We start from the raw sequence: 15,643 nt of genomic DNA, 5'->3' as shown, positions 1-15,643 counted from the left end.
CTCGCGCGGCACAATGATGTCTACATTGTGTGTTGTTGTTGTTGAGGATAGAAAACATATTAAAAATCAAAAAGAAAACTCAAATTAAAAAAATCAAAAAGAAAAGAAAAATTTCTTAGCTCGTAACGCCGGTAACTGCCATAGAGTTTCCAGATAGAGGAAAAAAACTGAAAGAAGTTTTCCTATTTTTCTTTTTAGCTCAGATAATAAAAAAGTAACGACTCTTTCCAGAAATATATATACACTCGTCAAAATTTGGTTGATCAACTCTTTTCAGTCCTTTGATCTTCGATTTACTTGTGAAATTAATTCTTTTCTGAAGAAGAAGAAATCAGTCAATTACTCACAGATCCGTTGAGCTGTTGTTTTAGTCATATGAAGTGTGAGATTATGTAGAATTAGGGTTTTAGGGTTTTCTTTACCAATAATTCAGTAAAGATGATGGTATCAAGAGGATTGTTTGGATGGTCACCATCACATGTACAACCATTAACACCTGTATCAGAAGTATCAGAACCACCAGAATCACCATCGCCATATATAGATTCAAATGTTGAATCAATAAATAATGTCGAAGATGATGAAGATATTGATGATGGAGATGATGAAATTGAACCACCACCTGCTGCTGTACCTTTCTCTAGTTTATTTGCTCATGCTGATACTTTTGATTGGTTTCTAATGGTTATTGGTTCATTAGCTGCTGCTGCTCATGGAACTGCTCTTGTTGTTTATTTACATTTCTTTGGAAAAGTTATTCACTTATTAAATTTTAAAGGGAATACTCAAAATTCTGATGTTTTGTTTCAGGAATTCACTCAGGTGAACATCTTTTCAAACCCTAATTTAAGTTTTTTTTTTTTTTTTTAAATTTGATTTTTGTTAATTTAGAATCATCTAACGTGGTATGGTTTGTGCTGCAGTATGCACTATATATAATTTACATTGCAGTTGCTGTTTTTGCTGCCGCGTGGATTGGTATGCATTTTGGTCTCTCTGGGTTTCAGTGTGTTTGCTGTTTCTGTAGGTTGAAGTTATTCACAATGCTTACTAATTAATTTGATTTTGTGAGCAGAGGTGTCATGTTGGATTCTTACTGGGGAGAGGCAGACTGCTGTTATTAGGTCAAAGTATGTTCAGGTGTTACTTAACCAGGATATGAGTTTCTTTGACACATATGGGAACAATGGGGATATTGTGAGCCAAGTATTAAGTGATGTGCTGCTTATTCAGTCTGCTCTTAGTGAGAAGGTATGCTCTAATAGTAACATTGTTGTGATGGTTCATAACCATAGAAAGTATATACATTTTCACCTGAGATTTTTCCCTGCTTAAAAAAAGACCATGTTTGTTGCATGAGGAGTTTAAGCTCATGCTCGTTTCAACTTTTTCCTGCTTCTGCTATGTCATCGGCGGATGTTACCTTTTGTAATATGGAATTTGTGTAACAGGTTGGCAATTATATCCATAATATGGCTACGTTTTTTGGTGGTCTCGTCATCGCGGTTATCAACTGCTGGCAAATTGCACTCTTAACATTAGCCACTGGCCCATTTATTGTAGCCGCTGGTGGGATATCAAACATATTTCTGCACAGGCTTGCTGAAAATATTCAGGATGCTTATGCTGAAGCAGCAAGCATTGCTGAACAGGTTAGTGGTTATACATCATCTGCTTGTGCATCTGTTCCTTCTGGAGACTCTGTTTATACTATACTTTTTGGTGGTACTAGATTGGGTGAAAGGTACTCTGTTTATATTATTCTGCGGAGAAATTTTCAAGCAAGATAAGTGCTTAAGTTGCATTGTGCTTTCCAGTAGTACCTAAGATGCGGTCATAAAACATAATTTCATTACTTGTGCAGGCAATCTCTTACGTTAGGACCTTATATGCTTTCACAAATGAAACATTGGCCAAATATTCTTATGCCACTTCGCTCCAAGCAACATTGAGATATGGTATACTGATAAGTCTTGTGCAAGGTCTTGGACTTGGATTTACATATGGACTTGCCATTTGTTCATGTGCTTTGCAACTTTGGGTTGGAAGGTTCCTGCTTAAGAGTCATAAAAAGCAGGGCGATCAAATCTTAATAGCTTTGTTTTCTGTTATTTTGAGTGGCCTGTAAGTATTTTGTACTTGTTTTTGCTCATGTATTGATAATTAACTTTCCGCACAATGCCGTAACTGCAACTTTCATTACATGTAGCGGGCTGAATCAAGCAGCAACAAACTTCTATGCGTTTGAGCAAGGCCGTATCGCTGCTTATAGATTATATGAGATGATTAGCCGGTCAACCTCTTCGGTGAATCAGGAAGGAAATACCTTGGCTTCTGTGCAAGGAACCATTGAGTTTCGGAATGTTTATTTCAGCTACCTATCTCGGCCAGAGATACCTATTCTGAGTGGATTTTTCCTGACAGTACCTGCTAGAAAAACTGTGGCACTTGTTGGAAGGAATGGCTCGGGAAAAAGCAGCATTATTCCTTTAATGGAAAGGTTTTATGATCCTACGTTAGGTATTTGCTATTCATCTTCTCCATTTTCATTTCCTTCTTCCTTTCTCTTCAAGGTTGTATAAATACATACTGAGAACAAATATCTTGATGTAGGAGAGGTTCTTTTGGATGGTGAGAATATTAAAAACTTGAAAGTAGAATGGTTAAGAAGCCAGATAGGACTTGTCACTCAAGAGCCTGCCTTGCTAAGTTTGAGCATTAGGGATAATATTGCTTATGGGCGATCGGGTGCTACCTTCGATGAGATTGAAGAAGCAGCTAAAATAGCACATGTGCATTCATTCATTAGCTCTCTTGAGAAAGGATACGAAACACAGGTGAATACCTATATGAATAGTAGCTGTTTCTATCACTTGTATATGTTTTAAATTCAGATGTCTTCTTAGGGTTTCTCATCAGTTATGCATTTCAGGTTGGTAGAGCTGGTTTGGCATTAACGGAAGAACAGAAGATAAAATTATCTGTTGCTAGGGCAGTGCTTTCAAACCCATCTATTCTTCTGCTTGATGAGGTTACTGGTGGTCTTGATTTTGAAGCAGAAAAGGCTGTTCAAGAGGCTCTGGATGTCCTCATGTTGGGACGCTCAACTATAATAATAGCTCGACAACTTAGCTTTATAAAGAATGCTGACTATATAGCTGTCATGGAGGAGGGTCAACTTGTAGAAATGGGCACACATGATGAGCTGTTAACCCTGAATGGCCTATACACAGAGCTTCTAAGATGTGAAGAAGCAGCAAAGCTTCCTAAGAGGTATTTGGAAATTTCACTCATTTGGTTTTATATTAAACTCTAGAATTAGCTTTTGTTCATAGGTGAAGTTTATATGGGCAAACTTAGTGAATAATGCCATTGCTTCATCCAGTGAGGTTTAATATCCTTCTAAATTTGGTTAGCAATTAGCAATATCAGTTGTTTGTGCAAGAGTGTTGCATGTTGCGTCCATCATTTGGCGATCGTCTTTCCCATTCTACATTTTTAACACCTGGATCCCCAAGTTACGTAAAAAAAAAATTCTTTCTGTTTTTATGCAATCTAAGCCTGCATTCTTTTCCCAATCCCAGTCAAGCTTTGGAATCTGCTTTATTCAAGACTCACTCACTTCAATCTTACTGTCATCTGTTGAGCTTGATTATTTGCAGAGACAATTTTTTTACATGTCCAGTAAGGAACGAAGTAGTTGTCTTGAACTTCATAGATAATCTCGTTTGGTTAAACTTATGTAGCGTCCTCTCTAGTGGTCCATGTATTTTTTTGGCATATTGGTTCATCTACTCTTGTTTAGGGACTTACCTTACCGTCACATTCTCTTTCAGGACCCCTATGAGGAACAGAGAGACCACAGCTAGTCAAAATGAGAAGGACATCTCATCAGATCATATTAGTCAAGAATCATCATCTCCCAGGATGAGTAAGTCACCCTCTCTTCAGCGAGCACATGGTGCCCATGCATTTTGGGGCTCAGATGCCACATTTAATTCACAAGAGTTGCCAAAACTTCAGAGTCCACCTTCGGAGCAAGTATCAGAAAATGGGATGCCCTTGGCTTCTACAGATGAGGCACATTCTGTAAAAGGACAAGACAGTTTTGAGATGAGGTTACCTGAGCTACCCAAACTTGATATTCCGTCTGCAAAACAACAATTCTCAACTGGCCCGGACCCTGAATCTCCTATTTCACCACTTTTAGTGTCTGACCCTGAAAACGAGCTCTCACACTCAAAGAATTTTAGTCAACAACTCAGCTCATTCGATGATGATATCCCAGTAAAGCAGAAATATGTGAAGGACACACAGCTTCAGAAACCTCCATCACTTAGGCGGCTTGCAGAGCTCAGCTTCCCTGAGTGGCTTTATGCCCTTTTAGGGAGCTCAGGAGCTGCTATTTTTGGTTCTTTTAATCCTCTCCTTGCTTATCTTCTTGCTCTGGTTATGGTAGCATATTATAGAGATACTGGTCATCACCAACGCTATGAAGTGGACAAATGGTGTTTGTTCATTGTTGGCATGGGAATTATAACAGTGGTGGCCAACTTCTTGCAGCACTTCTATTTTGGTATAATGGGGGAGAAAATGACTGAACGAGTTAGGAGAATGATGTTCTCAGGTATTTATGTCCACTGCTTTATACCCGATTTCTTTATTACTAGTAGTTTCCTTTATGTGTTTTCTGGGTGAGTATTCGCATTATGACTTTTCATTCTGAGCTAAAAGTGTTTCTGTTTCCATCCAGCTATGTTACGGAGCGAAGTTGGTTGGTTTGATGAAGAAGATAACAGTGCTGACAACTTATCCATGCGCTTGGCAAATGATGCTACTTTTGTGCGTGCTGCTTTCAGCAACCGGCTATCTATCTTTATCCAGGACAGTACAGCTGTTGCTGTGGCTCTTCTTGTTGGGATGCTGTTGGAATGGCGGATAGCGTTAGTGGCTCTGGCTACCCTACCAGTCCTTATCATCTCTGCCATTGCTCAGGTTTGCAGTTGACCTCTATGCTCTAGACAAAGGGGAAAAGATCCCATGAATTTCATAGCAGTTGTTCTCAATCTTATTTTCTGTTTTTATGCATGGAGGCCATGCCCATCAGTCTGCACTGATTTATACCCATAACACTGTACTTTGGTAACTCAAAATCGTTTGCTCGATGAGACCTAAGACTTGTAAACGTTGCATTTTGCAGAAGCTGTGGCTTGCAGGCTTTTCACGAGGTATTCAGGAGATGCATAGGAAAGCATCTTTGGTCCTTGAGGATTCGGTTAGAAACATTTACACTGTCGTGGCGTTCTGTGCTGGTAACAAGGTAATGGAGCTCTACAGATTGCAGCTGGTAAAAATATTCAAGCAGAGCTTCCTCCATGGAATGGCCATTGGTTTTGCCTTTGGCTTTTCACAGTTTCTGCTTTTTGCCTGCAATGCTCTCCTACTATGGTACACTGCTATCTCTGTTAAAAACGGCCGTCTGGATCTGCCCACAGGTCTGAAGGAGTACATAGTCTTTTCATTTACAACCTTTGCCCTTGTTGAGCCTTTTGGCCTGGCTCCGTACATTCTTAAACGTCGAAAATCCCTTGCTTCCGTATTCGAAATCATAGACCGTTCACCTAAGATTGACCCTGATGATAACACTGGATTGAAACCCCCCAATGTCTACGGAAGCATTGAGCTGAAAAATGTTGATTTTTATTATCCATCTCGTCCTGAAATTATGATACTGAGCAATTTTAGCCTCAAAATCAGCGGAGGCCAAACTATAGCCGTCGTGGGAGTTTCAGGATCTGGAAAAAGCTCTATAATCTCTTTGATGGAAAGGTTCTATGATCCAGTCGCTGGTCAAGTATTACTGGATGGCCGAGATCTGAAGCTTTTTAACCTAAGATGGTTAAGGAATCACATGGGTCTTATCCAACAGGAACCAATTATCTTTTCAACAACTATAAGGGAGAACATCATCTATGCTAGGCATAATGCAACAGAAGCTGAGATGAAGGAGGCAGCAAGAATAGCAAATGCTCACCATTTCATCAGTAGTTTTCCGCATGGTTACGACACGCATGTGGGCATGAGGGGGGTGGATCTGACACCTGGACAAAAACAAAGAATTGCCATTGCACGTGTAGTGCTGAAAAATGCACCCATCTTGTTATTGGATGAGGCCAGTTCTTCAATCGAGTCGGAGTCGAGTCGTGTGGTACAAGAAGCTCTGGATACATTAGTCATGGGGAACAAAACAACTATTCTGATTGCCCATAGAGCAGCTATGATGAGGCATGTAGACAATATTGTGGTTCTAAATGGTGGCAAAATTGTGGAGCAAGGTACCCATGATAACTTAGTATCATCGAATGGTTTATATGTTCGATTAATGCAACCCCACTTTGGGCAGGGTCGTAGGCAGCAGCATCGGCTTGTATAGGTGATTGATCTGTAATTGGTGTAAATTTTATATTTAGTCAGGTCCTCATTCCACCCATTTGCTGACTTTTCTATTTTAAATTGGTTGGTGGGAGTTTGTAGAATGGAAGAAGAGAATGGATTGGTTTGTAAGTATGTTTGACTTTTGCAGTTGAGGGTGGTGTCAGTTGAGAATATCAGATTTTGGATTTCAAATAGGCTTTGTGAAATTTGGGTGGAGTGAGAAGGATCTGTTATTGCATTAGAATTTCTACTCGGCAGTTAGTCTGTCATTATTTTGGAGACCCGCACTTGAGTTTCTGAATTATCCTCCTTGGTAAATTAATTTGTTAGTGAAGCAAAAGAAAGTTTTAACTTGTTAGTGAATCAAAAGAAAGTTACATTCTGTTTCTCGGCGCAGTTCGTTTGGCCAGGTTTTAGAAAGACTGAAATTCGGTCTAAGTTGAGAAATTTTGAACTTCATTTGTGATGGTTGTGAGGAAGATTAGTCTCTTACACCATGTATTTTTCTCATAAATCATGCTATGGAGATACAGAAAGAAATTTACATGCTTGATCTTCATTTTACATATGTTCAGTTTCATATAAAAAGTTTTGAGTGTCATGTAGAAAAGCAGTACACTATCTCAAATCTCAAGAACCTTGAAAGAATCGGCTACTACTTTAAGTTGGTTTCGTACTTTTTTCCACCGTCTTTCGTTGGCTCCAACAATCAATGTGTAATATCTCCCTACGGAAAGTGAAGAAAGGAGTCAAAGTTATCTCCCCTCATGAAGCAAATTATGAAGCTGCATAGGCGGGATACAAAAAGTTGGTTTATCTTACCATTGCCGATGGCGATGGTAGCAAAGGCAGTGCGAGAGAAATTTTTAGATGTTAAATCATACTCAAATGTGTAGTAGTTTCTTCCATCAACGGTTCTCTGAAAAAATTGTTAAATGTTGATATGACGCCCATCTTTTCAGAGAAAAAAATGTCAATGAAACTCAACTCACCTCTTGCATGTCAAATATGGTTGGTGTTTGAGTTGGTGCTGAAAACTTGTGTTTCACCAAATTATAGATTACCTGGTAAGCAAATAAAATTGGATCGAAGAAAGCGCAAAACATGAAGAAAGAATTGAGCAAAACCAAGGTTTTCTTTTACCTCATCCATTGGACCCAATTCGTGTACATCTTTTTTATCAGTTGGTATAAAGCTCACTCTAACATTTTGCAACGGCAAATATCGGTCCTTGAATGCGGAATCGTGTCCTCTAAAATCAAAGTCCTGAACAAAGAGAATGCAAATCAATCTTACCAAATTTCGAGTATTTCAATAGAAAAATCCATGAAACTCACCACCCAGTCATCAGGATGATAGTATGTATATCCATCTTTTAAATCAACAAAAGCTTGATAGTTTTCTAGTCCTTCTGCAAGGAATGAGTAACAACAGGACAGGTTATAGATTTCTTTCATAAATCAGAGGAAGGCAAAATATAAATAAACCCCGATACCTTTAGCCAAACCAGAAGTTGCAGGAAACAAACTTGTGACTAATGCACCTCCTACTCCAAGCAATATTGGCCTCCTCTTAAGAAAACCTGGAACGAGATATGGTGAGACATTGTTTGCTACTAGATATGTTCAATTTTGAATCAATCATGAAAGGGAACCACATCCAACTCACTTTCCTCTGAAGAAGTTGCCTCCATTGAGCTTGAATTTATTGCACCTGAAGGTAATGCTGTGCAGCGATACGCCGAATTCTGTAACAACAACAACAAAAAGAATCATAATAACTTGGATACCAGTAATTAACAAATTTTTTAGGAAAAGTCTACCTGTTGCTTAGGAAGGAATGAACCCCATTTCACTACTGGGACTGATAAAGTTGCCATTTTCTATCCCTGGGATTTGTGTTTTCATCTAAACCAACTCTTTTTATCTCTCCTTGAGAAATGGATAATGTATTGTGCGGTGAGGTGAGGTGGAAAAACGTTTGGCTTCCCCATTTTTTTATTTTTTTTATTTTTTGACAACAAGAGTTTCGAGTAGTAGAACAAAAAACAGAAGCTAAGTTTTAGGCCTTCGGCTTCGGGGTTTGTCTTTTAACTCTTAATTATGGGATGAGGTCAAATGATGATTAATTAGGAGATCTAATTCTCAGAGATTAGTCACTCTTATCTAACATTTTTCCTCTTCTTTTCTCCTCTCTTTCCAAAGAAAAAAAACTCTAGAACTTCTTCTTGTTCAGATTTAGTACTTTTGAGCTAGATCTGAGCAAGGATTTTCTGTTTTTTTATGAATAAAAGTAGTGTAATTTGTAGTTTTAGGTTTTGTTTTTGTTGTTTATGGTGTCTATGGTCACATTTCTCCGCTATTTGGGCGATATTCTCTTCGTCTTTAGGACGATTTTCTCTTTGCTCTAATAGCGATTCTCTAATGTAAAACTGATAAGATGAATGCAATGCGGAGATTGCAGAAGATACGAAGAGAATGAAACGGGATACGAAATCAGAGATTGAAGTAAACAAGATAAAGAAAAGATATTTGCAGGAAGAAGTTCTTCAAAGTTTTAAGATAATAATAATTGAATACATAAACTTGAAACAAGGCTCGACTTAAATAGACTTAACAGAGCCGACTTGTAACTAAACTAGGAAAGAAAAGAGTTTAACTAACTTAGGAAATAAGTGTTTAACTAATAATGGAATCCTAGAAAAACAAGATTAGGAAACAAGAAGAAACTAAGCTTGAGCTGTAAGGTATTGTGCATGCTGTACGGCATCAGTTCCCCCTTCTTGAATAGAACTCGTCCTCGAGATATCTGGAATTAATAGAACTTCATTATCTCCATGGAAGGTGAAAACTTCTTGAACATTGAACATATTGGAAATGTTCCAATCAACTGGAAGATCTATGACATATGCATTGTCATTGATACGTTTCAAGACTTTAAACAGACCATATTTCTTCATTTTGGTCTTATTGTAAGTACCAACTGGAAATCTCTCTTTTCCTAAATGAATCATAACCAATTCCCCTTCTTTAAAAATGTTAATCCGTTTATGTTGATCTGCAGCTACCTTATACTTTGTATTTGACTCTTCTAGTTTGTTTTTAACTTCCTGATGAAGTTGAGAAGCTCTTTCAATTATTCAATCGGCTTTTATATTTGATTTCTGTAACTTAGGAAGCACCACAAGTTCCAAAACATGATTAGGAACTTTAGAATACACAATCTCAAAAGGAGTCTTACCACTGGAGCGATTCACTGAGGTATTAAAAGCAAATTCCATATGTGGTAGGAGAACATCCCATTGTTTGATGTTGTCCATGCACTTGACTCGAATTAAATTTCTGAAAGATCGATTAACTACTTCTGTCTGACCATCTGTCTGTGGATGAGAAGTAATACTAAACTGTAATGCAGTTCCAAGTTGCATCCGTAAGGATTTCCAAAAGTAACTCAAAAAATTTGTATCACGATCAGAAGTAATTGATTTAGGTACTCCATGAAGACGAACAACCTCCTTAAAGAATAAAGAAGCTATATTAGATGCATCTGTAGACTTCTTACAGGCAATAAAATGTGCCATCTTGGAATAACGATCAACAACCACCATGACTGAATCATTACCCTTAGCAGTACGCGGCAATCCCAAAATAAAATTCATACTTCAATCTACCCAAGGTGCATCTGGAACTGGTAACGGAGTATATAAACCATTATTTTGAATAGTACCTTTAGCTTGTTGGCACACCATACATTTCAAAACATATTTCTGAACATCACGCTTTAGAGAAGTCCAAAAGAAACGTTCCTCCCCAAGAGCAATAGTCTTGTAACGGCCAAAGTGTCCACCAATTCCACTTCCATGAAGTTCTCTAATAAGATGCAGACGTAAGGATCCCTGAGGTATGCACAAACGATTACCTTTGAATAAAAAACCATCCCGAATCAGGAAATCATCTACACTATTAGTTGTAGAGCCACATTTTTCCCATATGGACTTAAAATCTTCATCCTCTGAATATATGTCTTTAATATAATCAAAAGCAAATCTCTCATTACGAATGGATGCAAGTAAATAAGCTCTCCAACTTAATGCATCAGCAACTTGATTAGTTTTTCCACTTTTGTGCTTCACAGAAAAAGTATATTTGTTGATTGTAGACAACCAACGATCATGCATCCTGTTAATATTGGCAGATGTTTGTAAAAACTTCAGAGCATGGTTATCAGTATTGACAACAAAGTCACTATGAATTAAATAAGTATGCCATTGTTTCAAGGCTTGAACCAAAGCAAGCAATTCAAGTTCATAAGTAGACCACTTCTTCTGAGTATCTGAACTCTTCTCACTGTGAAATGCAACAGGGTGTCCTTCTTGAGATAATACTGCGCCAATGCCAATGATTGAAGCATCACAATCAATCTCAAAAGGTTTAGAAAAGTCAGGCAAGTCTAAGACCGGAGTTGTACATAACTTTTGTTTAAGAACATAAAAACTCTTATCAGCCTCTTCAGTCCAAACAAATTTGTCTTGTTTGAGACATTTAGTAATGGGTGCTGCAACAGTACTGAAATTTCTAATAAATCTTCTATAAAATGAAGCCAGGCCATGGAAACTTCGAATATCTTTAACTGAAGTAGGAGTAGGCCAATCTTGAATGGCTTTAATTTTAGAAGGATCAACACGAATGCTTTTATCGGATACTACTGTAGCGCCCCCTAAGCTAGCAGCTGACTATCCAAGAGATTAACTAAATAAAGAGGCACTAATGATCTAAATCATTTACTTAAACATTCAATTAAGAAATCTGCTACAAAAACATAACCCAGAACTAGCCCCACTTAAAAATATATATATACAAGAACTTCTCAGAAATGATACATATACAATATTCATTTGGTTTACAAATATAATATGCAACATAATAAACATAGCCTAAGTAATCTAACGAACATACACAACTCCTCGAAGCTTTCGCTGCGCAACTCTGATCTATCTCTGAAACTGAAAGTGGGAATGGGTGAGCACATCATCCCTAAAAGGGGTGCCCAGTAGGAATAACATTTAACTGTCAAGTAATCATGGCATGATTTGGAAAACAATAATGTTTTCCCACACATCAAAAGATGACCAAGTCATTGAAATAAACAAACATGTATATGGACAAACTCCTTCTTTAAACAATGTATAATATTCGTGCTAACCACAATCATTAGCTATTGATATCACCAAAACCATGATGACCCACTCTAAGCATAAAAGCTGAATTCATGTAGATATAATTGTGAAGGAGCGTATCTTATATACCACAAGTGGAAATTCTCATTTCCCATAACAATTCATAATGACAAACGAAACATTACAGGTCCTTTCCAAATCGTGGAAAGATTCACAGAATCAACAGAATTATCATAATGCAATTTAAACAAAGCATGGAATGCACGGATAGACAATGCATGAGTTTGTTAAGCATAAACTTTTGTAAAAGAAACAATAATGGTTACAAAAGAGTCAAATGTATTCCCACCTCTTTTGATGACAAGCCACGCCTACCTCGAGATCCACGATCCACTGGTTCATCCTTTGAATCGACCGTTGTTAATATAAACTAACTGTTAATCATACAAAAACTCTAAGAATCTAGCCAAGATGGCTCACACAAGAATCATACAATTCTATCTAATGGTTCTAAGCCCATTATGGTATCAAATTCTTTATCTTTAACATACCTAAGAGTTTACTAATCCAATTAGGTTGATTCTGTAGTCCGTAGCTAAGTCTTATGAATATCTACAACTTTGTAGAAGAAATCAAATGCTAATTCGGAGCATAAGTGGTTCAATTCATCAAACTAACTCTAATCCCAAGTCCACGAACCCGACCCATTAATCTAAGGCCCATTTCATCAGGGTCAACTAACAGTCAAACTAACGATCGCAGGTCAACTTACAGTCAACGTCTAAGTCTAAGTCAGTGGTTAGAGTTCAAGTCCAGGGTCAACTAGTCAATTATTCAAGGTCCACTGAGTCAAGACTAGTCAGATCTTCATTACTGAGTTAACTCACTCCGACAAACGGAGTCAGACAAACACAATCTATGTCAGACTGAATCAATCCAGTTAGACAAGCTTAACTAAACACATCATGTTACAGGTCACTCCAAGTCAAATTCTTATACCTTCATCTACCAATTTTATATTTCAACATCAATTCAAATAAAGTAAACAAACTTCAAATTCTATTTACAAGTAAAGACTATGTCTACCTGCAATTGCAGTAGCAGCAAGCTTTCACCTTTCTACATCCATACTTCTACACTCACAACAAACTCATTAGAACTCCCATTCCAAAATACATCTATCTTGAGATAACAATACCGGTATAATTCACTACTGTTGAATCAGCTCAAACAACAGTTCTCACCTGCAACCACCACCATCTCTAACACTTACTGAAATAAACATTTCCTTGCTTCTTCGACTCTTCCCAATACACACGCACAACACCAAAAATGTATCTGCTGAAGATTCATCCATTCCTGCAACATTTCTTACACTCATAACCACCACCACATATTACAATTAAAGCTCCACTAAGATCAACAACAACCACTACAATTCGTAACTCTCACATAAACAATATCTGCAACTGCAACACCATTAATAGTATCTGCAATATAACAACTTCTCAACTTATCCTCCACCTGCATTCACAACATTGCACTACTACCCATTCATTCAATATCCACTCAAACACCCAAACCATAACAAGTCCAATTTTAGCATACTGAACTTTAATTCAACACACATACATCCCAATTCTTTAATTCAATTATCAGACATACATACTCATACAATAAAACTGAACTGAGCTAAATCATCTCAGGGAATAATTACCTCAAATGGTTCCATGGAAGCCAACTCTTCTTTACTTCGATTCAACTCAGCAACACAACATCAAAGTATCAATTTCATCTCCTTTATATAATCATCAAACCCATGAACCCTAAATCTCTTTTCTATTAAGAATCCTAATTCCTTTCAACATAAACCCATCTTCTCAATTTATCACCACAACAACTTCAGAAGCTTCAATTAAACAAACCCATCCTACAATTCTATCTAAATCTTCTCAATCTTAACCAATTCGAATTCCAATACAACATGCAGAAACCCTAATTATCAATTCTTCATCGGAGTTTCCTTTATGAAACCATAACTCTCTGATTCAATTCTCAAAAAACTCCACAGCTTCAAACAAACATCAATTAAGCACAAACCCATCCTCTAACTTCTTCCAATTCATCCTTAATTGAGTCTCGAAATTATTTCAGAAACCCTAATTTCTTCACAGTTTCTTTAACATCTCAATTCTTATTCAAAGCAATACTACCACTTCAAATCAGCAACAAACCTTCATTCTACAACAATTTATAATTCGATTTAACCCGTCAATTTCATACGAATCCAAAATCCATCTCAAAACCCTAAATCTGCTTCCTAAAACATCAACACAACTCTCAACTCTGTGTCACCACCAGCAGCACCTACTACTGCATATGATCTTCAACATATATTGATTCTCTCAATCGAATACTCTAGTTTTACTCTCAATCACTCGCAGAATAAGAAGAACAGAGAAAGAGAAGAAACAGAAGAAGAAATAGAAGAAAGAAGAATAATGGAGAAGAATAAGAAAAAAGAGAGAGTTCATCCTCTCGGTTCGTATGAGATAAGGATGACCAAATTACAGTGGCACCCACAACTTGGACAAGGGCTGCATAAATCCGTCAACTGAATAACTGTTTTTCCCTCTGTAAACAAACTGATAAAATTTTTTCATCCGATATCTGAATGACACGTTCGAGTAGTCCAATTCGCCAAACTTTTCGAGATCTATATAACGATACTAATTTCGTATCTATATCGTTGTTAGATTAATTCCTATTAATTAACGTTCGTGTTAAACTAAACGACTTATTATCGGCTAATTTGTCATTTGACTAGTCTAATAGCGTTGACGGGATTGAGGGTCTTTACAACTACATATCCCAAAAATGTAACCTCAGAAGATAGAAAAGTACACTTCTTAAGATTCACAAACAAGGTATTATCTTGTAACACTATAAATACTTGAGAAAGATGAAAAGGATGTTCTTTTTCACTACCACTGAAAATCAAAATGTCATCGAAATAAACAATAACAAATTGACCAAGGAAAGGTTGCAGAACCTGATTCATAAGGCGCATGAAAGTACTTGGAGCATTTGATAATCCAAAAGGCATAACAAGCCACTCATACAACCCTTCTCTTGTTTTGAAAGCTTTTTTCCATTCATCTCCTTCACGAATACGAATTTGATGATAACCACTTCTTAAATCAAGTTTGGAAAATATAATAGAACCAGCTAACAAATCAAGCATATCATGAATACGAGGAATAGGTAATCTATAAGGAATAGTGATTTTATTTAATCCTCTGCAATCAATACACATTCGCCAACCATTATCCTTTTTGGGTACCAAAAACGCAGGATAAGCACAAGGACTGTTGCTTGGTCGTATTAACCCTTTTGCCAACAAGTCATTAACCTGCCCTCGTAAGATCTCATGTTCACTTGGGCTTAAATGATAATGTGCTTGATTAGGCAGTGATGCACCAGGAATGAAATCAATACAATGTTGTATATTCCGTAAAGGAGGTAAAGAAATAGGTAACTCATCAGGAAATAAAAAATTAAATCGAGATAATAATGGTTTTAATTTTTCTGGAATCTCAATCATGGGTTTAGCCACTTCATGATAATTCAAAGTGTGAGAAATATGTAAAAACGAGCAATAGTAGCCACCAAAGCGCTAGTTTTCCTATCACAATGTTCACGAATAATAGACGAAGATTTGGATGGACATAATTTCTTCAACTTCCCTTGATGAGTGAAAGTATAAGTGTTGTCAAAGCAATTGTGCACTGCTTTAATGTCATATTTCCAGGGTCTTCCAAGTAAAAGATGAGAAGCAGACATATCAATAACATCACACAACACAGAGTCTCCATATCCGGGGAAAGAGAAATGAACAACACATTGGTGTGAAATTTGTTGAGTAGAAGAACCATTAACCCAACCAACTAAGTAAGGTTGTGGATGTGGAGTGACTGATAAACCAAGTTTTTTAACCACATTAACAGTGACATAATTCTCCACACTTCCACT

At 37.2% G+C, this 15,643-nt stretch overlaps 2 protein-coding genes across 2 annotated transcripts; one reads left to right on the top strand and one right to left on the bottom strand.

Moving 5' to 3' along the window:
• The first annotated feature begins 438 nt into the window (after window positions 1–438).
• On the top strand, window positions 439–6,433 carry LOC113343028 (ABC transporter B family member 20-like). The gene is made up of 11 exons (XM_026587364.1): window positions 439–822; window positions 924–978; window positions 1,076–1,251; window positions 1,452–1,652; window positions 1,865–2,124; window positions 2,210–2,520; window positions 2,614–2,837; window positions 2,933–3,273; window positions 3,837–4,627; window positions 4,754–4,995; window positions 5,201–6,433. Exons 1-11 carry the CDS (start codon window positions 439–441, stop codon window positions 6,431–6,433), a joined length of 4,218 nt encoding a protein of 1,405 aa, XP_026443149.1.
• Window positions 6,434–6,870: 437 nt separating this feature from the next.
• Window positions 6,871–8,396, bottom strand: LOC113343029 (photosynthetic NDH subunit of lumenal location 1, chloroplastic-like). The gene is made up of 8 exons (XM_026587365.1): window positions 8,258–8,396; window positions 8,104–8,182; window positions 7,931–8,017; window positions 7,773–7,846; window positions 7,579–7,701; window positions 7,428–7,499; window positions 7,258–7,354; window positions 6,871–7,162 (listed from the first exon to the last, which is right to left on the bottom strand). The coding sequence occupies exons 1-8, from the start codon at window positions 8,312–8,314 to the stop codon at window positions 7,059–7,061; spliced, it is 693 nt and encodes a 230-aa protein (XP_026443150.1). The 5' UTR covers window positions 8,315–8,396; the 3' UTR covers window positions 6,871–7,058.
• Window positions 8,397–15,643: the final 7,247 nt, after the last annotated feature.

This window comes from Papaver somniferum, unplaced genomic scaffold (assembly GCF_003573695.1).
Source record: "Papaver somniferum cultivar HN1 unplaced genomic scaffold, ASM357369v1 unplaced-scaffold_52, whole genome shotgun sequence".
Lineage (NCBI taxonomy): Eukaryota > Viridiplantae > Streptophyta > Magnoliopsida > Ranunculales > Papaveraceae > Papaver > Papaver somniferum.
This window is presented reverse-complemented; position numbering and strand designations above follow the sequence as displayed.